The sequence below is a fragment of the Panthera pardus genome, unplaced genomic scaffold (genome assembly GCF_024362965.1).
Source record: "Panthera pardus isolate Hobbes unplaced genomic scaffold, ASM2436296v1 HiC_scaffold_15, whole genome shotgun sequence".
NCBI classification, from domain to species: Eukaryota; Metazoa; Chordata; class Mammalia; order Carnivora; family Felidae; genus Panthera; species Panthera pardus.
The window spans coordinates 15,409,077-15,433,501 of record NW_026526710.1 but is presented as its reverse complement, the minus strand read 5'-3'; the positions used below and the strand labels follow the sequence as shown (position 1 = coordinate 15,433,501).

The 24,425-nt window shown below is 44.0% G+C and overlaps 1 protein-coding gene across 13 annotated transcripts in view; it reads left to right on the top strand.

Moving 5' to 3' along the window:
- The window catches only part of DEPDC5 (DEP domain containing 5, GATOR1 subcomplex subunit), a 126,494-nt gene that overhangs the window by 70,432 nt on the left and 31,637 nt on the right, over positions 1-24,425 (top strand). For 6 of the 13 annotated variants that reach the window (XR_002074492.2, XM_019426791.2, XM_053902157.1 and 3 more), the window contains 8 exons: positions 3,323-3,506; positions 4,375-4,535; positions 8,505-8,622; positions 9,087-9,254; positions 10,166-10,385; positions 11,728-11,861; positions 18,208-18,316; positions 21,230-21,295. Coding sequence is in view for 10 of the 13 variants with exons in the window: in XM_019426791.2 (XP_019282336.1) it covers positions 3,323-3,506; positions 4,375-4,535; positions 8,505-8,622; positions 9,087-9,254; positions 10,166-10,385; positions 11,728-11,861; positions 18,208-18,316; positions 21,230-21,295 (1,160 nt within the window). In the remaining 3 variants the exon portion in view is untranslated. Of the gene's footprint in view, positions 1-3,322; positions 3,507-4,374; positions 4,536-8,504; positions 8,623-9,086; positions 9,255-10,165; positions 10,386-11,727; positions 11,862-18,207; positions 18,317-21,229; positions 21,296-24,425 lie in introns of those variants that run through there. The other 7 variants (XM_019426796.2, XM_019426792.2, XM_019426797.2 and 4 more) reach the window with 5 other exon arrangements.

Genomic DNA, 24,425 nt, shown 5'->3' with positions numbered 1-24,425 from the left:
CTACTTCTTCTGACTCCTCATATTAGTCATTTTTTTTTCTTTTTCTATTATTTAAAAAAAATTTTAATGTTTATTTTTGAGAGACACAGACCAAGCATGAGTGGGGGAGGGGCAGAGAGAGAGGAAACACAGAATCTGAAGCAGGCTCCAGGCTCTGAGCTGTCAGCACAGAGCCCGATGCAAGGGCTTGAACTCATGAACCACAAGATCAAGGTCTGAGCCCAAGTTGGATACTTAACTGACTGAGCCACCTAGGCACCCCTCTTTTTTTTTTTTTTTTTGAGAGAGAGAGAGAGAGAGAGAGAGAAAACGCACTCATGGATGCATTGGAAGGGGAGAGGGAGGGAGAAAGAGAATCTTAAGCAGGCTCCACATCCAGTGTGGAGCCTGATGCGGGGCTCGATCTCACAACTATGAGATCATGACCTGAGCTGAAATCAGGAGTCGGATGCTTAACCAACTGAGTCACCCAAGAGCCCTTAGTCATTTTTTTAAATGTTTTATTTTGAGAGAGAGTGAGCATGAATGCGCACATGTGTGCACACGTCGGGGAAGGGCAGAAAGAGAGGGAGAGAGAATCCCAAGCAGGCTCCACGCTGCCAGCACAGAGCCCAATGTGGGGGGGTCAAACCCAGGAACCTCAAGATCATGACCTGAGCTGAAACCAAGAGTTGGATGCTTAACCCACTGAGCAACCACGTGTCCCCCTGCTAGTCATTTTTAGTGACTTAGCACATGTATCAAACACATTACATCCCAGTTTGAAAAATCATTTATTATTGGGGGTCATTTTGGGTGGTTTCTAGTTTTTTAGCAATACTATTGAATACAGGTATAGTACATGGTGCAGTGGGTATATCTTTTCTTTCAGTTCACATCCTGGAATATATTTCCCCCAAAGTATGGTTGGCAGGATGATTATTTTCCAGAATGCTGCCAACAATGAATAGATGAGCCTATTCTTTCTGTACAACCCTAGCACTGGATTTTGGAATCCATGTTTATCGTTGTTAATTCAACGGTTCTGTTGTGGGCCCTCTTCAGAGTCCTTCTCTATAGGGCGTAAAGATATTGGAGTTAGAAAAGAGGCCACACTGTTTGCCCAAGGAAAAAACATCATTAAACTAAGAATCAGGAACTTTTCTCACCATGGGATTTTGGACCAGACATTTGAATGTTTGTATCTTGGTGTGTGCCCAGCAGAAAACATTTCTGAAGGATGTTTATGATCCAGAGGGTCAGGAAGCTAATGAGAGCCAGAACGATCTAAGACAGCATATTCAATTGTCTTCTGCTTCTGGCTTCCCACTGTAGTTTTGATTGGGTGTCTTCCTTCTGCTCCTGGTTCTAACTGGGAACTAGGAACAAGCTTACTCCTTCATCTGCCTTATTGGGAAATTGGGGTGATCAATTAGGTTCTTTTAGATTGTGATTTTTTAATTCTTGAAGTGTTAATGAGTTATCAAGGCCTGTGTATAGTCAAACTCACAGAATCAGAGAGTAGGTGGTTGCCAGGGGCTTGAGGGGAGGCGGAAGTGAGGAGTTGCTAACCAGTGGATATAACGTTCCAGTTATGCATGATGAATAAATTCTAGAGATCTGCTGCACAACGCTGTGCCCAAGTTAGCATTCCTGTGTTGTACTCTTAAAATTTTGCGAAGAGTAGCTCTCATGTTAAGTGTGTTTACCACACTAAAATAGAATTCAAACAAACAAACAAACAAATAAAATACCCTAGACCTGTGTAGATCAGGGAGTTAGTTTTGTTGCAATTTCCTAAGGCAGTGGTGCTACATGGGGTGTGTTTCCCACTATGACTTATCACATGCGTCAGGTCCTCTTCTTGTCCTTTAACTCTAGGTTCAGTGGGATTCTGTCGTATTGGGTAGTGTGTGTGTGTCACTATGTGGTGGAAAGATCCCTAAGCAGAGAGGCTTCTGATTGAGTAACTTCTGGGAGGTTCAGCTTGGCCAGGTGTTTAAAGGGGTCAGTGATGTTGCAGTACCTGCTCCGAGGAGGCCATGTGTCAGCTGATGAGATAGGGTGAATGAGACAGAGGTGAATCACAATGTAAGCTGCATTAGCACTGTGCAAAAGATAAGGTGCTATTTATTTATTTATTTACTTACTGTTAGAGAGGGAGCGCGCACATGTTCATGCGAGTGTGAGCTGCGGAGGGTCAGAGAGAGATGGAGACAGAGAATCCCAAGCAGGTTACACACTCAGCGCGGAGCCCAACGTGGGGCTCAGTCTCACAACCGTGAGATCATGACTTGAGCCGAAATCCAGAGTCGGATGCGTAACCAACTGAGCCATCCCGGCACCCCAAAGATAAGGTGTTTAAGGTGTCCCTTGCTTGATACTCAGAGGCAAAGTCATGGAGTGTTTTTGCTTCAGATTGCTCCCTTGTATAAAGATTTGAAAAATAATATTTGCTTAAATTACTTAAAGAGATAACTTCCCTATTACCTTAAGTCAGTGATTCTCAACTGGGGATGATTTTGCTCCCTGGGGGGACATGTGGCAACATCTGCAGACGTTTTTGGTTTTCACAACCAGGAGATGCCACTGGCATCTAGTAAGTAGAGTCCAGGGATGCTGTTCAAATCCTAAAATACAAAGGACAGCCCCCCAAGACAAAGAATTTTCCAGTCCAAAATGTCAGTAGTGCCAAGGTGGAGAAACCCTGCTTTAACCAAAGAGCAGGCGATTCAGGACAGATCCATGTGATTGGGCCCACTCTGCTGATTGCAGCTTTCGTTTCTAGATTGTTAAAGTCTGTCTCTTGAAGTTATGGCCTTGTAACTTTCCCAGACACCCTTCTTTGATTTCTCCTCCTACCCTTTTGGATCTGTGACCTATTTTTGCAATTCTGAAAGTATTCCTGAATTCTGCTACCATGTGCTGATTGCTCCAAAACCTGGCTGAGCTCTTCTTTCCCCACCGGCCACTCTGCAGTCCTCCAGAGAGGCTCTGGCTTGAGCCTGTTTTCTGCTCTTGGAATGTTGATTTGCTTCGATGCATAACACTGCCTGTGCTACCCTGCCGTAACCTCACTGGCATTGTGGCTGTTAGCTGAGGATCGGCAAAAAATGAAAAATATCAGCTGTGAATCCCATTTGCATGATGGGATTGGATAAGCACTTGCACTGCATTATCTAACAAACTCTGTTTCTCTCTTCCTCCCTCCCCCACCCCCTTTCTTCTTTTCCATCCCTTTCCTGGCAATTTTGTCACCTTTCATTCCTCTCCCCCACCCCACCCATGTCCCACACCTGCCCTGGTGACCACATGTACCTTTCTCTCCTGTTACACGAGGCAGTTCTGACACTGTCTGCTCCCCCTGTAGTGCCAGGCTTCTGTTGCACAGTTGGAGTGGACTGGAAGTCTCTCACTACTCCGGCATGTCTCCCCCTCACCACCGACTACTTCCCTGACCGCCAGGGCCTGCAGAACGACTACACGGAGGGCTGTTATGATCTCCTCCCAGAAGCAGACATTGACAGGTCGGTGTCAGAGGAGGGTTTGGGGTATGCATCAAAACACTGCATTTTCAAGCTTGTGTCTTCCTTTTCTGTTTAGAGAATTTTATTGAAGCAAGAACTGTCGATTTTTTTTTAGAGTTCCATTGACATGCCTCCTTTAGCCATTTGTCCTCATTGATCCTTTCTCATATTTCTCTATTGCATTTGTTCTGGACACACTAAATCTCTTTAAAAAATTTTTTTTTAATTAAAAACTTTTTTTTTTTTTAAGTTTTAGAGAGTGCACTAGCTGGAGAGAGGGGCAGAGGGAGAGAAAGATAAATTTTTTTTAATTAAAAAAAATGTTTATTTATTTTGAGAGAGAGTATGTGCACAAGCAGGGGAGGGGCAGAGAGAGAGGTGGGGGAGAGAGAGAGAGAGAGAGAGAGAGAGAGAGAGAGAATCCCAAGCAGGCTCCATGCTGTCAGCACAGAGCCCGACATGGGGCTCCATCTCACGACTGTGGGATCATGACCTGAGCCAAAATCAAGAGTCGGAGGCTTAACTGACTAAACCACCCAGGTGCCTGAGATCACCTACAGCCCTGAGATCATGACCAGAACCGAAATCAAAAGTTGAACGCTCTACTGACTGAGCCACCCAGGCATCCCTGATCTTCTTTTCTAAGATTGGCAATTAGCTTTTATTTGCCTTCTTCTTCTGCCTCTTTTCAACTGATCATTTCTCCCAAAACTGGTTTATAGATTGATAGTTTTATGAACCACCATACAATGGTTATCAGGGCTGGCTTGTGGGGTCAAAGCAAAAACAGAGGATGGGAGTATAGACTCTGAGTGTCACTCTGACCTGGGCCAAGCACACCCATGTGAACAACCGTCTGTTTTCTCAGGAGGGATGAGGAAGGTGTGCAGATGACGGCCCAGCAGGTGTTTGAAGAGTTCATCTGCCAGCGTCTCATGCAGGGCTACCAAATCATAGTGCAGCCCAAGGCACAGAAACCCAACCCTGCTGTCCCACCCCCGCTGAGCAGCAGCCCACTCTATAGCCGAGGTGAGTTTTTCTCTGGGGACTTGTATTTTTTCTTTTCAACTAAATTTGTATGAGTACGTTCTCAAGATGGTAGGGAATAGACAAATTTAGGAGTAATTATTTTTCAACACAAAATTCACAAAATTTTACTTTACATGAGGAATATAGTCTCCACTAGGCCCAGATTTATCTTAAAATTTTCTTTAATCTACCACTCTCCTTTTAAGGAAGAGGATATGACCCAGTTCAGGAATGTTATAGCCTGGCTTTGGCAATACCCTGTAGTAGCAGGCAGCTGAGCCAGGACTGAACCGTCAAAGTACATAGTGCATATTTTAGACCCAATATACTTTTTTTAATGTTTATTTTTATTTTTGGGAGAGACAGAGACAATGCAAGTGGGTTAGGGGCAGAGAGAGAGGGAGACACAGAATTCGAAGCAGGCTCCAGGCTCTGAGCTGTCAGCACAGAGCCCGACACGGGGCTCGAACTCACAAGCTGTGAGATTGTGACCTGAGCCAAAGTCGGACACGCAACCGACTGAGCCACCCAGGCGTCCCTTTAGACCCAATAGTTATTTCTAGCACAGTACCTGGCACACAGCAGGTTCTCAGAAGTTTTGTAAACCTGAAGTTTATACTTCCCGCCCCCCCCCCCCCCCCCAATTCTGGATTCATCTTCTCTTACTTGTTGGTGAAGCTTAGCACATTGAAGCAAGAATGGATCATCTGTGAGTGGCAGGCACTAAGTGACAGAGACTCAGTGATGCCAATTGAGTTACAGCCAGGCTCCGGAGAGCTCTTCTGAAATAAGTCAGGTAGAGAGAATTAAGTATGGGTGCCTAGAACCAGAAAGCAGGGATCATTTTCCAGAACAATCAGTAAGTACCTGTTAGGCTCCTGCTTCCTCCTTGCAGCTAATGAGATTCCCCACTTTCCTAACCTCCCAGCTCAAAACCTCAGATCATCTTTGACTCCATTAGAGTGCCTCTGGCCAGAAAATCAAAGAAGTATGGATCTGTGATAGAGAGCTTGGTGGTCTATCCAGTCCAGGCCTTGTTGCTTATGATGAAGCTTTGGGCTCCCTCTGGATTTTCTTGGGAGCCCATTATGTTATTTATCACTTGTTGTCTTCTTTTTATTTTCTAGACTGTACTGAATAGTAATCTTCTTGAGTTCCAGGACTATATCAACCTCACGTTTTTATCCTTTACATTGGAGACTACCGTGCCTGGCATACAACAATATGGGTTGATAAATATATTCATTCATTCATTCATTCATTCATTCACTCAACAGTATTTTTGAAGCCCTTCCTCTGTGGGGCATTTATAGCCCAGTGGGGAAAAATAACATTAATCATACTATGAAATAATATAATTCCTTGTTGTGATAAAGACTGTGAAGGAAAAATCAAAGGGCTATAAGGATATTTAATATTGGTCTTGATCTAGTCTGGAGGGTCAGGGATGGCTTCCGTGAGGAGGTGATGTTTGAGGTGAGACCTAAACTATGTGCAAGAGTTACTAGGAAGAGAACCAGGTTGGGAGTGGGTAGAAGTATATGGGAAGAACATGCCAGGCAGAGGGATTAGTATGTGCAAAGGCTCTGTGGCAGGAGGCACTGTGACACTTTCTGGGCAACAAAAAGAAGACTGGTGGGATGGAGCACAGGGAGTAAGCTGGAGATGTGGCCAGACATGTCAGGAGACCCAGGCCTCACAGGGCCATGTGAAGGATTTTGTTCTTTATCCCAGGAATAGTGGAATGAATTAATCTTTATTTAGCGTCAGTGGGCCCATCTAGGCTTCCTACCTGCTTTTCTCTAGAATAGCCCTTAGAGGTTCATAATTCCTCTGGCATCCACTTCTGCTCTGGTCGATTCATGAGTCTCATGTCATGGCTAGTTGGCCAGTCTACTCACCTGACCATACTCTTTCTGGCTATTTTTTCCTGTGATAAATTTAATCCTTTTATTTCTGTAGTAACAGAAATGGTATCATTGTTGTTTATTAGTTATTGGAAAAGTGACTATCATAAGTGAGATTGCTTCTGATTGAAGATTTGTTGACTACTAGTTATGAGGGGGACCTGTTCCAGTAGTGAACAGAATAGCCTCAGCCCTGTCCTCAAAGTTTATTGTCTACTGGGCAAAACAAGCATTAGACTAAATAAACCGCAAGTATTTATTTGATCACAGATTGTCAAGAGTGCTGTGCAGGATAAAAACAGGAACCAATTAATTTTTTTCTTTCCTTTTTTTAGTTTATTTATTTATTTAATTAATTTATTTAGAGAACAAGTGGGGGCGGGATGGGGTGGTGGTGCAGAGAATCTGAAGCAGGCTCTGTGCTGACAGCAGACAGACCAACGTGGGGCTCCAGCACATGAACTGCGAGATCATGACCTGAGCTAAAGTTGGACACTTAACCAACTGAGCCACCCAGATGCCCCAAAACAGGAACTAATTTAGAGTGGGGTCTCAGTACTGTGCTAGGTGCTCATGAACATTATCCCATGACTTTGTCTTCCTTACAGCCAGCAAGGGGTTGTTGCAAGAAAGAAGGAATGCAGAGATGGGGGCCCTCAGACACACTCTAGTTGCAGAAAGTGAGACTCAGAGAGGTTTGGTACCCAAGGGCACACTGCTGACAAATGGAAGTGATGGGGTTTAACCTAGGGTCCTCTGAGTCAAACCCTGTCCTCTTATATGCAGCCTGACTGCCGCCCCTCACTATCACCTGGGAAATTTTGCATTCCTAGTGAAGGTCCTTTCAACCTCTGCCATCCTCTCATCCTGACAACTCCCATGCTGCCTGCCCTATGTGACTGTCTCTCAGAACTGCATGAGGGCACCCGGTTTCATTTCTAGATCACAAGAATCTTGTCTTTGCTCAGTTGTCCATCGAGGCACTATTTTTACTCTCTTAAAAGCTTATAGTTTTCTTGATTCCTCAGAATTTCTCTCTTTCTATGCACAATTCAATTCACCTAGTATGTTTTCGATACCTGCTGTGGGCATGGCATTTTGTCAGGTGCTACAGAAAATTTAAAGACAAACAAGATTTGGGCCCTGGCCTCATGGAACCTCCACTTTGAAAGGGTGTGAGACACGCACATGTGGAGCCACATCCAGGGTAAAATTCATACTGCTGATGGGATCTGCTAGCTTACTGGAGCAGTGGCAATTTTGATGGTGACCGTAAGTGATCTGTGGGATCTTGATGGCCCAGAAAGAGAAGGCAGAAAAAGCAACAGGAGCAAATGTTTAGAGAAGAAAATTACAACTGAAGCATGGTTTTGGGTGCCTGGGTGGTTCAGTTGGTTAAGCCTCTGGCTCTTGCTTTCAGCTCAGGTCATGATCTCATGGTTTGTGAGATGGAGCCCCACTTGGGGCTCTGTGCTGACAGCATGGAGCCTGCTTGGGATTCTCTCCCTCTCTCTCTGCCCCTCCCTGGCTTGTGCGTGCTCCCTATCTCTTTCTTTCTAAATAAATAAATAAATAAACTTTAAAAAAAAGACCAAAGCATGGTCATAGTGTGGGAGTCACGGAAACTAAAGGTAGGTTGGCTGCCACACTGGGGACGAGGACCTTAACTGCCAGAGTGGCAGCTTGTGCTTGAGTGGAGTGGAGTTTCATTTCAGTCCCAGAGTTGAGTCTTGGCCCATTAACATCTAATCCAGAGCTTTCCTTCTCCAAGGCTGAGGGATCAGGCTCTTCAGCTTTGAGTGTGTCTTCTGGATGCTGTCAGCACCCCGGGCTCTAATCTGCTGCTGGCTGGTTTAGTAACAGAAAATTTCTGCCAACTTCAGGACTTTTTTTTTTTTTTTTTTTTTACCAAAAATAAGTCTTTTCCATGAAACTGGCCCTGAAAAGAGTTGCCTCTTTTGTTTCTCCTTTTTCTGACTGTATATGGAAGAGAAGCAATTGCCTGTTAAAGGAATGATCCTCGACTAGATGGAGGAAATGATTTTAACCCCCCCTCTGTTAGGCCTTGTGTCCCGAAACCGCCCTGAGGAGGAGGACCAATACTGGCTGAGTATGGGCAGAACGTTCCACAAAGTGACGCTGAAGGATAAGATGATCACAGTGACACGTTACCTTCCCAAGTGAGTCCTTGGAAATTTAAGGTTTTCACCTACTGTCCTGAATTGTGTCCACATTACTAACTTGTGTTTGTAATGCATGCTGTGCACATAATGACTTATGTGCATGACATAATTCAAGATAGGTTGAGTGGTTGGTCTTCCTTTTCTTGGAATTACTGTTTTGCTCTCTAGGATTATTTTATGGTTATAGCTCACCTTCCTCTAAAAGGGATTATGATTCAGCCTATGATGTTTAGCCTGATTCCTAGAAAGCCAATTAAAAATAAAAAATGGGAGGGTAAAAGAATGACAAAGTTTAAGAACTAAGAAATTTCCGTTTCCAGTCCCTTGGGATGAGTTGGTTACTGCACTTGAGGGTTGAAATGCCAAGGATGGTGCTAAGTATATGGAGATGGAAAGGTCCAGAAGAATTGGAGGAGAGGGAATTCTCTTTTGGACTTCTGGGCATGCCCTTTGTTTTTCAGGTACCCTTATGAATCCGCCCAGATCCACTACACCTACAGCCTCTGTCCCTCCCACTCGGACTCAGAGTTCGTCTCCTGTTGGGTGGAATTCTCCCATGAGCGGCTGGAGGAGTACAAGTGGAATTACTTAGATCAGTATATCTGTTCTGCTGGGTCTGAGGACTTCAGGTCAGAGAGTGTGCTTTGGCTTTCCGTCTGGCTGCCTTGGGTGTACCTGAATTTTAACACGTCTGTCCTTTTTTCTGATTACAAGATGATGTTTGTTTTAGAAATCATGGAAGAACAAAAAGCACATCTGCACTGGGTTACAAAACTCAGTGAGAAGGTGGGTGGTGGTGATGGTTGCACAGCAATGTGAACGTACTTGATGGCATAGAAGTGTACACTTCAGGATTGTTAACGTGGCACATTTTGCTATGTATGTTTTACCACAGTACAACAACAGAAACTTTAGTGATGAAGTGCTCTTTGATGAAATGTCAGCATAGATCATGTTCTTAACCTTTTCCTGACTGCCTGTGGTGTCTCATTTTTGATTTTTAATTTTTATGTGTGATTTAAAAGCCACAACCCCACCGAGTCTGGCAGCACGAATCATTCTGACATCTCTGGGATATAAACTAAAAGCACGTTTCATAGCCTACCTCCAAAGCTTGTGTTTTATTTTTTATTTATTTATTTATTTATTTTTTAATTTTTTTTAACATTTATTTATTTTTGAGACAGAGAGAGCATGAACAGGGGAGGGTCAGAGAAAGAGGGAGACACAGAATCTGAAACAGGCTCCAGGCTCTGAGCTGTCAGCACAGAGCCCGACGCGGGGCTCGAACCCACAGACTGCGAGATCATGACCTGAGCCGAAGTCGGACGCTTAACCAACTGAGCCACCCAGGCGCCCCTAAAGCTTGTGTTTTAAATGAAGCCATGAGATGTAGCATCAGACGAACACTTATTCAAGGGGAGCTTGCTCGTCACATACCGACTCTGAGGACAGGGTCAAGATGGGGTGTTCATTAGGCGTGCTTTTATTGTCTGCTTTTGCTCACCCCACCCCCTTTTCTCCCTTTGGCCCTCCACAGCTTAATTGAGTCTCTGAAGTTCTGGAGGACCCGCTTCCTGCTGCTGCCAGCCTGTGTCACTGCCACCAAGCGCATCACAGAGGGGGAAGCCCACTGCGACATCTATGGGGACAGGCCCCGGGCGGATGAAGAAGAGTGGCAGCTCCTGGATGGTTTTATCCGCTTTGTGGAGGGTTTGAACCGGATCCGCAGGCGGCATCGCTCAGATCGCATGATGCGGGTAGGGCTCTGTGGGCCCCGTGGGGGCTGTGCTTGGTCTCCTCCTATCTCAGGGGCCTCTCTCTGACTGGTTTATTTACTCTGCAGTTGCATTTATCTTAACTCTGAAACAGTGAGTTCTCCTCTAGTGCAGGGTGAAGGAGGGAGGGATAGGGTACAGGCAGCCAGTGGGTAGTGTTCTGTGGCACAGGACCACCCTTGCCTACCTGAGGACACACAGCTCCTTCGTGCATTCCCCAGGTGAGACCCTATGTCAAGCCCAGCTGCTTCCTCTGGATTACTGAGTAAAAGTCACTCGAGGGTAGTGGCAGCGATACTTGTTTAACTCTCATTACTTTTGGAATTTCCAGCACCTTGGGTGTGTTCAGCCCCACACCACCCAGTGAGGATACTGAGGCTCATGGGGTTATGGGATATGCCCCGCCAGTACAGGGCAGATCTGGGATTCTGTGTGTGTGTGTGTGTGTGTGTATGTGTGTGTGTGTGTGTGTGTACAGGTCTGTGAATTTTAACAGAGGCATAGATTCATGTAACACTACAACTACAATCAGGATACAGAGTAGTTCTATCACTCCCAAAAAACTCCCTCGTGCCACCCTTTATAGTCACATTTTGCCCCCATCTATAACCCCTGGCAGCCACTGGCCTGTTCTCCATCACTGTACTGTTGCCTTTTCCAAAAGTCATATACACAGAATCATATAATGTGTAACCTTTTGAGAAGCTGCCTTCTTTCACTCAGGATAATGCCCCTGGGATTCACCCAAGTTCATACAATTTGTGGCTTGTATCAGTAATTCATTCCTTTTCACTGTGAGTAGTGATGTTTCATTAGCTGTGTTTTTAACCCCAAGTTCCATGTTCTTCCCCCCACACTGGCTACCCTTTGTAGGGTAGCATTGCTTATAATTAGAAACATTTCTGAAAGACCTTGCATGGTAGAAAGAACTTTGGTTTTGAAACCAGATGACTAGAGCTTGAACTCTAGCTTCAGTGGGATTTGGGATAGGTTACTTAACCTCTCTGGGACTCAGTTTCTTCTTCCGTGATTTAGGTAGAACATTATTTACTTCCTGGTGGTGCGACAAGGGTGAAGTGATTTGTGGAACCCACCTCAAGGAGGCAGTTTGTTTTGAGTTGACAGGCATTTGAACCGTCAGTTGAAGTGAAAAGCTGTTCTAAGCATTTACTGAATAGCAGGAACCCATGTCACTTGCCTCTGTTAATTGGATTCCCAGAGCCTCAAGCACAACAGATACGGCAGGCACGCTCTGGGCTGTGAGTGGCATCTGCTAAGGGAGCCCACTGAGGCTGATGGTCTTGTCTCCTCTTCTCTGCTTTAGAAAGGGACTGCCATGAAAGGCTTACAGATGACCGGGCCCATTGCCACACACTCCCTTGAGTCTACCGGCCCCCCAGTTGGCAAGAAGGGAACATCAGCTCTGTCCGCCCTGTTGGAGATGGAGGCCAGTCAGAAGTAAGTGCCTGCTCAGGGAGTGACTCGTCCCCACCAGCAGGCTCCAAAGGTTTTGTGAGTGGAGGTGAAATATTGTTTCTGCAAGGAGCCTGAAATTAAGAAAAACACACATACATGAGAAAGCTGTGTTAATACCCAGTAAGTGTCAAATAACATGAAATATGCCAGAAATTATAAACTTGCAATCTGGGACTTAATTTGAACTACAGATACATTTGGTTTGGCCTATAAAGTGGGGTTTCTTTGTTTCTTTTAGTTTTGTTTTTTTTTTATAATACATTTTGTAATTTAGAGCAGTTGTAGGTTCAAAGCAAACTTGAGTGGAAGGAAGAGAGATTTCTTGTATACCCCCTGTCTTCATACCTGCACAATCTCCTCCATTGTCAACATCCCCTACCAGAGTGGGACATTTATTGTAATTGATAAACCTGCATTGTCACATTATCACCCAGTATTTGTAGCTTACATTACAGATCACTCTTGGTGTTATACTTTCTATGAGTTTAGACAAATTTGTAATGACATGTAGCCACCATTACAGAATAGTTTCACTGCCCTCAAGATACAAAATATTTTTAAAATATCTGAGCTGCATTTTTTTAGTTTGAAGATTTCATATACAAATTTGGATTTTATTTGAATTTGTATATGAGAAGTTGTATAGTATATACAACATGATACATGATTATATTATTCATAAAACAGTGTATCGCAGATACTATGACACAACACTGTACTATAGATAATAAAATCTAGCCTTTCTAGAAATAGAAGAGCCTCAGTTATAGTACTGGGTCCACATGCACAGCCAGCCATGGGAAGGCTGGCACTTTGGAATGAGCACATGCCCTCTGTTTTACCAGAGAACAGCCACACCCTCTAGTCTTGGACTTGTCTTGCACCCTCAGGCATGTGACCTGGCCAGCTTCTCTAAGCATTTGTGTGGTCCCTTCATAAACAGTATGTGCTCCATTTCCCAGGATATTGGTGGGGCTACATCTTGCCTGGGAGGGCAGTGACAGTGTCCCAGGAGGTGGGATTTGAGTTGGCCTTGAAGGGAAGAAAACATCTATAGAGAGAGGCGAGGGGGAACTTGGGCAAGAGGAGAAAACACCTCTGTGTGCAGGTGGCCCTCACTCTGGGAACCTTCCCGGCCCCCTCACCCTCCCAGCCAACTCAGATTCTGTGCTTCCTGTCACCCCAGACCAATATCCATCAGAACCCTTAGTGGAACTCTACCAGGTTTACTCACATTCCCCCTGACTTGCCTGTGCTCTGAGGGCAGAGGCTGTGTGTTGTGCTTGGCACATAGTATGTGCACAATAGATAGTCATAGAATGACAGAGGAAGGGATGTTGAAGTTCCTTATACAGATGTTAGGGGAGACTAGACCTTATCTGTCTGGCATGAGGGACCATGTTGGGCCAAGCAGGAACCTGTGTACATTAGGCTTTCCAAAAGTAACATGGAGTGAGCTTAAGGCATAGTCTAGGTGCAATTGGAAAGACAGGTGGGAAGTTGGATGCCACGCTGTCCTTACATGTTCTTATCACAAAAGGGATCCTTTGCAAGTTTTTTATTTTAATGGAAAATTTCAAATAGGTAAAGTAGACTAGTATAATAAATCCCTGTTTCCTTATCATTGCAGCTTCGATGATTATCAACTCATGGCCAATCTTTTTTTTTTTAATTAAATTTTTGATGTTTTATTTATTTATTTATTTATTTTTTAAAAATTTTTTAACGTTTATTTTGTTATTGAGAGACAGAGAGAAACAGAGCATGAGCAGGGGAGAGACAGAGAGAGAGAAGGAGACACAGAATTTGAAGCAGGCTCCAGGCTCTGAGCTGTCAGCACAGAGCCTGATGCGGGGCTCAAACTCACAGACTGCGAGATCATGACCTGAGCCAAAGTCAGATGCTTAACTGACTGAGCCACCCAGGCGCCCCTGTTTTATTTATTTTTAAGAGAGAGAGAGAGATAGAGAGAGCTTGAGTGAGGGAGGGGCAGAGAGAGGGAGACATAGAATCTGAAGCAGGCTCCAGGCTCCAAGCTATCAACACAGAGCCTGATGTGGGGCTTAAATTCGTGAACCCATGAGATCATGACCTGAGCTGAAGTTGGATGCTTAACCCACTGAGCCACCCAGGGACCCCAACTCATGGCCTGTCTTATTTCATTTATATCCCACATGTTCTCACCTTCCTTTTTACTCTTTATTAAGCTTCAGGCATCATATCTCTTCATCTATAATATTTCAATATGTATCACTGAAAGTGAAGTACTCCTTTATACTTTTTTAAGTTTATTTACTTATTCTGAGAGAGAGAGAGAGAGAGAGAGTGCGCGCACATGTGAGCGAGGGAGGGACAGAGAGAGGGAGAGAGAGACTCCCAAGCAGGCTCTGTGCTGTCAGCACAGAGCTCGATGCAGGGCTTGATCCCACAAACTGTGAGATCGTGGCCTGAGTCAAAATCAAGAGTCAGACGCAACCAACTGAACCCCCAGGTGCCCTGAGAAGTACTCCTTTAAAAAAAAAAAAAGTCCTCGGGAGCCTGAGTGGCTCAGTCGGTTAAGCATCTAACTTCGGCTGGTTCATCAGTTTGAGTCCCACGTGGGACTCTGTGCCTATAGCACAGAGCCTGCTTGGGATTCTTTCTCTCTGGCCTTCCCCTACTTGTGTTTTCTTTCTCTCTCAAATACATAAACTTAAAAATTAAAAAAAAAAATTAAAAGTCCTAATACTATAATTTACCTAAAATGTTACAGTCATTCTTTAGTATCATGAAATATGCCATTGGTGTCTTTGGCAGAAGTGTTTTCAGAAATGAGTCCCATGTATAGAAAGGCCTGGCAGGTGGGCCCCAAGAGGCAGAGACCCTTTGGCAGCCTCTCACTAGTCAGGCAAGCGGCCACAGAGGCTGGAGAGAGGGTGATAATAAATGGAAAAGAAGGGACACAGGATGACAAGGGAACCTGGAGAGGACCTGGGGGCAGATGAGAGGAGGAGAGCAGGGGTAGGTTGAGCTCATCACTGAGGGCACTGGGTCCCCTTCAGAAAATACCTTCACCTGACCAAGGGAAGGCCCCAGAACTCAGCCCACCAGGTTCTTCCTGTAACTAATCACAGATCTTTTCCACTGGAAAAAAGAACAAGGAACATATGTTGCTGGGAGGGGTGTGAAGCTGGGGGTGGGGGAATCTTATTTTAATTTGTCAGTGAGTCATCCTTTAATGCACTTGTCCAAGTAGCCTCTTTCTGCTCAGACTGGAAGAGGAAGGATACTTGAGGTGGTAGTGTCCCCCAGTGTGAAGGGAGAGACTCTCAGCTAATCCCACAAGCAGGAGTCAGGACAGAGAGACCTGAGACTTATTCTCTCTCCAGATGACTGCTCTTGGGTGACTTGCTATGTTTTCTCAATATAGGAGGTAAAGCAGAGGGAGCCAGACCTTTATATAATGTTAGCACACACAGCGTTTTTTATTTGTATGCTTTGCTTTTGTTTTTGCTGCACTAAGCTGATCCGATTTTGTTTATTATGAAAAACAATGCTATAGCAATATGGAAAAGAATTTTTAAAGACTTCACCTATACTCCTGCCATCTTACTATAAACTGTCTAGTTTTTCTAGTTTTCTTCTGGTCTTCATCTAAAGTCATGTGTGTTTTAGTCAAGCTCTTGTAGAAGATAGAGGCCCCAGCAGTCTCAGCCTTCTGCTGATTGTCAGCATGGCTGAGACCAGTCTGGGCAGCTGGTGCTGAAGATAACTCAGTGACAACCAAGTCAGAGCAGAGATCACCAAAAGGCAATTGTCACTGCTTCTATGGAGGCTTGGCTGACAACCCCATCCTGGCAGAAGACAGTAGACCTCCATGTTTATTTTCACATATGCATGTATATAGCGTAACTAGTCTTTTGCTGGCAGGTCCCCTCGTGAGCCATTAGATAAGGAGCCTCCAAGGACAAGGGTTTTGGACTCACATTCGAAACCCTGATTCCTAGTCCACAGGTCAGCGCATGAAAGGCAGCTCACTAAATGGGGATTGTCATGTGTATCTGAGGGGACAATGGGGGGTAACCAGGTCTTCCTCTCCCTGCAGCTTTGGGGGAGAGAATGTCACAGTGTGCCTTTGTGGATGAGGCTCAAAGGAAAACACATTTTGATGTGGTAGAGAGAGAGAGTGTGGTGCAGGGACATGGGAAAGAATTGAGCAATTGTTCTGCTTTTCCTATATGAATTACACCTCAGAGTAACCAAGTAATTGGTGTAGGGAAGTTTGTCTTTTTTCAATATTGCAGCTAATAGGTACAGAAGGAATGATAGACTATTACCATGTGTGATCTTTAATGAACTTCTGGATCTAACAGAAATCACCAGTGGCCACTAATATCACCAGAGAGAGACTGCCAGATATTACAGGCCTCCAGATAGATATATATAATGCCACTTAAGAAGAGTTCTTGTCCAAAATTGAACCTGAATCTGCTCAAGCCATTAGGTATAACTCTCAGTTCTCAGGAAGTACAAGGCACAGAGGAATATGATAAACAATAAAGGGATAAAAATCAGCACATCCAGACTATGTACATTTACAGGACAAATGAGCTACTTTCTTCAACAAATAAATTGTAAAGATAGAAGTACAATGAAGAGGAACTTATAGCTTAAAAAAGAGTTAAGAGATACAACTCATTGCAACAGGGGGACCTTAATTGAACCCTGTTTTGAACAAACTGTACAAATAATTTTTGGGAGACAGTTGGGGAAATATTTGATATTAGAAAATTTTAAAAATTTTAAGTATGTTTGAATTATGATTATGTTTTTTTTTAAGTTATTTTCTTTTAATGATAGAGTGGATATTGAAGTTCTTACAGGTGAAATATGTTTTGCTTCAAAATAATTGGAGTGTGTAGGTAAGGAGTATAGATGAAACATGATTGGCTCTATAATTTGGGGGCTGGGTATGTAGGGATTTATTATCTTATCCTTTTTACTTTTGTATATGTTTGAAATTTTTCCATAATAAACTAGAAAAAAAAAGAGTATAACAGGTTACCATGGAAACTGATTTTTAATCTCTGGTATGAGATTACTTGACAATCTGTAATAAACATGTCAGAATTTTAGAAGTGTCACAGACTGAGATCTCTGGGAAGCAGGCTGAGATGGAGTTTAACATGCAGGTTGTTTATTAAGGAGAGGCCTTAGGCTCAGCATGTGTGGGAGGGAGGAAGAAGTAGGAGTGGATAGAGGGAGCAGCCAGGTGCAGTGCAGGCCCAGTGACAGCCTTGGGTCTCCTCACTCAAGCTCTAGAGCTAGAACAGCCTTCAGAGATGAACCCAGTTGGACCAACATGGCCAGATCTGTACACCCCCTTGTTGATCACTCATTGTCTGTGGGCAGCTGGGGGCCAGTGGGGGGAGGAGCTTGAACAAGGCTGCTCTGCAGCTGGGGCTGTCCCCAAAGGGGCTGACAGGTGAGTAGTCTGGACAACATGGCCCACTACTGTGCCAGCAAGGCCATAGCAGAGGGATCTGGGCAGTGCCTCACAGCGTACACCACAAGAAGTGTATGTTACAATAATGATGAAGATTTAAGACTATAATGTGAGTCTCCTGAACTCTACCAAATAGAAATTAAGTGATATGTTGAAGAAATTTGGGGGAGCATTTAAGTTATGACAGCTCATAATTATTTTTAGTATAGGTAAAAGGAAAATAAATGTGGAAATATGATTTTATGTACTTTTATGTACATCAGAACGGAGATGGGATAAGATGTCATAAGAAAACCATAGTTGTCTTGTGTTATGAGATAGTGTCTGTTAGATATGTGTGATTGGGGGTTGGGGAGAGGAGCAAGGATATAAGTGCGTGTATTTGAAAAATTAACATATAAACCTTCAAAATGTATGGGGAGTTGACACATTTCCCCATGTAGTTTATGCCACATGTTAATGCAGCCCTAATTTTCAGAATGTGCTTCTGCTGGTATATTTAATGAAAACCGAGAACAAGTCTTCCCAGAGGATTAAAAAAAGGGTTGTTTGTGGATGGAGTCATTCAAACCATGTCACATGGCTTTTCAAAGTAATATGTAAATACTATAAGCACTGTGACAGTGCTTTTTAAATGGAGCTCTTTTCTTGTTTATCTGGGAGGACTGTTGATTGTTCAGGACAATGAATGCAATGAAGGGTATCATGTTGGGCCTGAAGGAGAAATAAAGAAGGGTGTTTCTGAGGTGACAGCAGTAGTATCTTCATTTCATCTTGGCTAATGTGGGCCCTTCACCAGGGGGCTCCCAACAATCCACAGATACGTGTTTTTCCATCTTTCAGGTGCCTGGGAGAACAGCAGGCAGCTGTGCACAGTGGCAAGAGCTCCTCCCAGCCAGCGGAGAGCAGCAGCGTTGCCATGACTCCCACCTACGTGGACAGCCCACGAAAGGTAAAGGGGGCCACTCTGTCAGGGAGCTGCCTCATGCTCTCAGGGGCCCAACATGGCAGGCCAAATGAATAGCCATTCAAATCCAGGGTTGAATATGCTGAGGATTTGGATGAATTCTACCCTGAACCCTTTTAAGCATTACTATTTCTAAAGAAGCAGTTTCTGCTCACAATTGTAAGGAAGTTAACTGCTAGATAAATGCAGATACAACATAGTCAAGCTAAACTATATTGGTCAAGTCCCAAAATCTGGTTGGAGCTGTGAAATTGGCCATCTGGTTTTCCTTCAGCCACATCCTTGGCTCTCCCAGATGGGAGGGAGAAAGCTCTTGGGGCAGCTTCCATGAGAGCTAACTCTTTGATAAAGAAATTCCCATCAGTTAGATTCCTGAGAAGTACAGTCAAATGGATTGCATCCTGGGCGGATGGGGGAATTAAAACCTGAGGCTTTGGGCCTCTGTACCAAATAACAAGTCCAGCAGAGGGGCCAGAAACTCCATAGATCAGGCTTTTTGTATCTTTTAAAATGAATAAACTTGGCTCTGTCTACTCATTCTGGGAAGTTCAGAATGTGAGATCATTCTAGTATGGGAAGGTAAGCTGACTGCGTTCTCTTACCTGCTCTCTATCACTAGGAGATGAAGGAGATTCAATACATGTATTTCATTTTTCAAAATTGTGGCCAACTTGTACATCTATCTATGTATTTGTTTATTTTACTTCCATATCATGAAAATTTTCTAGTCATTAAATATTTTGTAAAAGTATGATTTTTCAATAATACATAATATATCACCATATGGATTGACCCTCATTGGTAATTTACTTTTTTATTAAAATTGTAGATGGTTTCTGATTTTTAAAAAGGATTTTTGGTAATTATTCTATAAGTTTTTATAGTTATTCTGCGCTATATCACAATTATAAGTAATACTGCAAACAACATCCTTGCACATAATTATTTGACCGCATCTCTTATTATTTCTTTGGGATAAATGAGTAGAATTAGACTACCAGGATGCAGGGGTTAAAATCTAAGAAAGTATAAACTGAGGCTATAGGCAGCTCATATATTTTATAGACTAGTGGTTGGCAAACCTAAATAAATATTTCAGGCTTTGTGAGCCAACAGGCAAGATCAAGGCTATTATGTAGGTACTTCTATCTCCATATAAATTTTTAAAAACCACCCTTAGCCCACAGACTATAATAAACCAGTAGCTGGATTTGGCCTGCAGTCTGTAGTTCCCTCACCCAGCTCTAGGAAGTGACTTTAGGTACAGTCCCAAGGATAGTCTCTGCATAAGGAACGATCTATCCATCCAGGAAGAATCTTTTCACATGTATGTAAACCTCAGCAGCATTAGCAGCTCTACTTCTATATGTTCTAGCAGAGAAGGGACACAAATGGAACAGTGAGAATTCATAAGCATCTTGTGCGCTGCCCTCTAGCTGTTACCCCTACTTATTGCCATCTTTGAGGATTAGAACCAGTGCCCAGGGCCGGACTGAGAAGCAGAGAAATTATAGAACCACAAGCATTAAGGTTAAAATACACCAATGGCCAAATATTAGATTGCCGATTAGCACAGTCTTCTGATTTTCCCCCTGAGCACTAAAATCCACATGGATGGTTATCATTTGTCACAGATGTAGATCCCCAAGTAGTCAAAGAGAAATGTAGATGTTATGAGATGGCCAAAGGGAAGACCTCTGTGTGACATGCTTAGAAATGCCAACAGTTTCCCCAGTCAGCGCATCTTGTGTTAGGATGCAGAGAGGTCCTGAGATTGTATCTCCACAGCCACATATTTCCATGGTTTGTTATTTGAGTTCACAGTGGTTGATGGGAAATGGCAACAGTATTGATAAAATGGGCACCCAACCCATATACTTCAGTGATTCCATTTTGAGAATTGAAGAAAAGTTGTAAGAAAGTAGACCTTCAGATTTATCAAGTGCCATTTCTGAATTTCAGTGGTAATGCATAAAAAAGAGTATTTTGAAGGGACAAGAATTTAAGATGAAAGGAGGGGTCTTCGGGAAAGTCCTCTACGTTGTTTTTGTTTCAAATACATGGCAGCTTGCACCCCACAAGAATAGGTTCAGAGAGGAAGACAGCTTCAGAACTCTCCACCTCCCCACCCTCACCCCCACCCCATGATGCATATGTTTCTGACACTATATGTCTCAGCTTCTTGATATTTTGTTATCCAACCAGGGGAGGAGAAGGTATTGCTGCTTCTGGATCCCCTATTTGCTTAAAAAATTAAGCACGAACTTTTCTTGCATTGAATCCTCTTCTCCCATCTGGCTGCCATGTTTATTAACAGGCAGAATTGAAAGCCTCAAGCCTCTGTCTCTCCAAGAGGGCTGCTGGTCATCCAGCCAGGCGGGAGGCCAGGAAGCGACCCCTGAAACCTTTCCCCCACCATCCCCACCAAGTGGCTTTTTCCTCTCCCTTGACATAGGTCTGAAGGAAGTTCAGAGCTATGTGGGAGGGTGCTGGCCAAGCCAGGCTCTGATGAGACCTGAGGGAGCTTGGACACACCTCGATCCCTGTGCTTGCTCCCACACAGGTGGGATATTCTGCCCAAGAAGGTGTGGATTCCTGCTAATGCTTTGCATTTGGATATGGTCTTTCTGGGTGGATCTACCTTTCTTTCTTTCTTTCTTTCTTTCTTTCTTTCTTTCTTTCTTTCTTTCTCTCTCTCTCTCTCTTTCTCTCTCTCTCTTTTTTTCCCTCCATCCCCCTCACATGCCCTTGTTTCTCTCCTTCCCTCCTTGTTTTTATTTTTATTTTTTTCTTTCATACCCTCTCCTTCCCCTGATGGTTCACCACGGGTCCACATTTGTTCCTTTGCTCCCTTGCATTTGCTGCTGCCGCTGCTGCTTCCTCCTCCTCTGACTTCAGGACGGGGCCTTCTTTATGGAGTTTGTCCGCAGCCCGCGCACAGCATCGTCCACCTTCTACCCACAGGTCAGTCAAACTCCAAGGGCTCTGAAGCCCCTGCATGCCTGTCCCATCAGCAGATGTCTTCTGCTCCGCTCTGAACAGATGAAATTGGGCTGAAGCTGAGTTGGAAGGGCAGCTGAAATTGAATTCAATCTCAGAAGTGTCATTCCCTTCCGTGGGGTTGGTGGCCGCAGAGGGGGATGGAAATGATTAATGTGAGAGAACAGATGATCACATCAGCGTTGATGCATTGGTTTCCCACTCTGCCTGTTTCACAAGGTTGCCATTGATTCTCTGCCACAACAGCAACATCTTCCCTTTTAGGTGTTTTGTCCATATAACATGAAATATGTTTTCTTAAGGACTGAGCACTTACTTTTTTCCTGCCAGTACAACCTGATAAATTCATTAACAGTGTGGCAGGAAGTGGTGAAAAACACAGCAAGCATTTATTAATAGGCGTATGCTTTGTCATAGGCTAATTGTGAGCAACCCTGGGCAGTTCACCTCGCCTCTGGACTTCCCTTAACTCATTTGTCAAATAAAGTGTTGGGACCAGACCTCCACAGGCCTTCCAAGCATAAACATTCTTCAGTTGCTCTGTGCCAAACACATAGTATTCTCTCATGTCATCCTTACTACATGGCCTGTGAGCTAATTTATCCCAAGTTGACACAAAGAGAAATTGGAGCACAAAGAAGTTGTGCTTTACCTAGTACAGGGTAGAGCTGAGATTTAAATCCAAGACCAACAGGCTTGACTTGTGACCTCTGCTCTGTAACTGGCTTTAGTAATTACTGTTCTGACAGGTCCTAGTGGAAGAGAAACTGGGCTCCTTGCCCTTTATCGATGCCCATAAGTATATGAAATTGACTTAGTTACAGAGATTTGAAAGAGTTGAAAGGGTTTATGTAGAGTCAGGCAGACTAAGGAGAACAAGACTTGAGAAGTTCAAGGGCAAAGGTTAAGGGATCCCTGTTTGGTGGAAGTCAGAAAAGCAACATTGAATACTCACTCTGCCAGCTGCTATGCAAAGGGCTTTGCACACATAGTCTTCACAACAGTCTGTGAGGTGCAGGTATTATCACCCCATTTTCCAGATGAAGAAACTGGGCTTAAATATATTACCTAGTCAAAGGCACACAAGTCATGAGTGGCTGAGCCCCTGCACCATGTAGCACAGTGTGCCTGGAGGGAAAGGGGGTAGTTAGCGTTGGGAGTCTTCCCTTGCTTAAGAGGTCACATGGTGCTATGCCTGTCTGTGCAGGTTTTCAGAGATCTGCGCATGCCATTTCCCAGGGAGCTGCATGACCCTGGGCAAATCCCTGTCAGGATCTCTGAGTTCTAATCCAAGAATCTCTGATCTTTAAGTGTGGAAAGCATGCTACATTTTTGGTTTAGAACAAACTTGGGGTGGACTTTTTAACCTTTTACTTTCTAATTAGAGACCCTCTCGTGAAAAATTTTAGGCTTAGATTAGAAGTTAGCATGAGAAAAATCAGCAGAGCCAGAAGAGAATTGTCTTATAAGTCCTATAATAATATAGCAGTCCACACAGCTTCACATGGTGAAATTCCAGGTGGAACAAGAGTGAACAAGTTCCCACAATGAGCTGTTAGGAGAGGCACACGAATAAAGTTTATATTACCCACCAGGTGTGTTGTTATGCTTACACATAAATCAATAAATTGTCTCTACTCATATGTAGTAAGGGAGCCTCTATACTTACACAAAATGAAATTGTGCTTTTTTAACTTTGTTTTGTTTATTATTATTGTGTTAAAATATACATAACATGAAATTTGTGGTGTTTGTTTTCTAACGTGCTGTGTGGGGAATGGAGAAAGGCCAGTGGAGTCAGATGACTCCTTTAAGATTTCATCTTCAGCACTGTACCAGGGAGCTGCTTTAAGCATGTTAATTAACCACCTGAACCTCAGTTTCCTGATTTGAAGGAAATTAAAATACCTTCCTTGTAGGATAGTTTTGAGGATTAGAAAGAATATCTATTTCTCAACAGACTTCAAGGGAGTGAAATCCCATAGAGCACATTTCTGAGCACCATGCAATTAAGTTACAGGTAAAGGACAACTGGGTAACTAGAAAAGCCCCACATATTTGGAAACTAAGTAACACTTCCAGTAGTGAATGCATGAGGCAGCAATAATATTGCATGTTGCATGGGATGTGGTGGTTGGATACTAGCTAGGATTAGGATAGGATTCCTACCGTGCCAGGTTTCGGTGTCCATTGCAAACATCTGTTTATTAGTGCCTACTCCCTATTCCTGCAGCCTCTGCTTGCCACCCTAATTCCAGGACCAGGAAGCACAAAGAGTGGGTTGTGTGCTCTTTCAGAGAATGGGGCTGCATGTTAGAAGACTGTCAGGGTGTAGGCTCTGGCATCAGACTAGTTGTGAGCCTTTGGGCAGCTGCACTAACCTCCCTGAACCTCAGGTTTCTCATCTGTAGAATGGGACTAGTAACTGTGTTCTCCTTGTAGGATTGCTGTGAGAGGGACCTGATATGAAGCATGTTTGTGGTTAGCTATACCCTGGCATGTAGTCAGTCCCCCAAACATGTACCTCTGTGTGGGAGAGGGGAGGGAGGACAGGGGCCAGTGGGTACAGGTAGTGAACCAGCTTGATTGGTCCAGTCAGCTGTTTTCCCTGTGTGTGTGTGTGTGTGTGTGTGTGTGTGTGTGTGTGTGTGTGTGAAAATGCACTGGGCCTGGGTGACCTCTCCTATGCCTTTGATCTCTGAAATTCTGGGGTGACCCTGTTGGACCTTGCAAAGTGAGTCCTCTACCTCTGGCTGAGTCGCAAAGGTAATGCCTGTAATTTTTGGCCACTGATGACAGCTCTCTGCTGAGAAGGGGTTCCTCTTGGCCAAGCAGGAGAGCAGCATCACCCTAGACTCTAACTCTGCTCTGGGAAGGAAGTGCCTGTAAAATTAAAACAGCAGTGCACAGAGGGTTGCAGGGAACAGGGCCATGCACCAGTCTTGGAAAATGGTTCTTTGTGCCACCAATTCATCATTCTAATGATAATGAAGGTGTCACTCTGCCTGATAAGTGGAACAGAGCTACACAGTTCTCTCCGTGCCCTGCTCTCTGGAAATCGATTTTTATCATCACAAGTTTACAGAAGAATTTG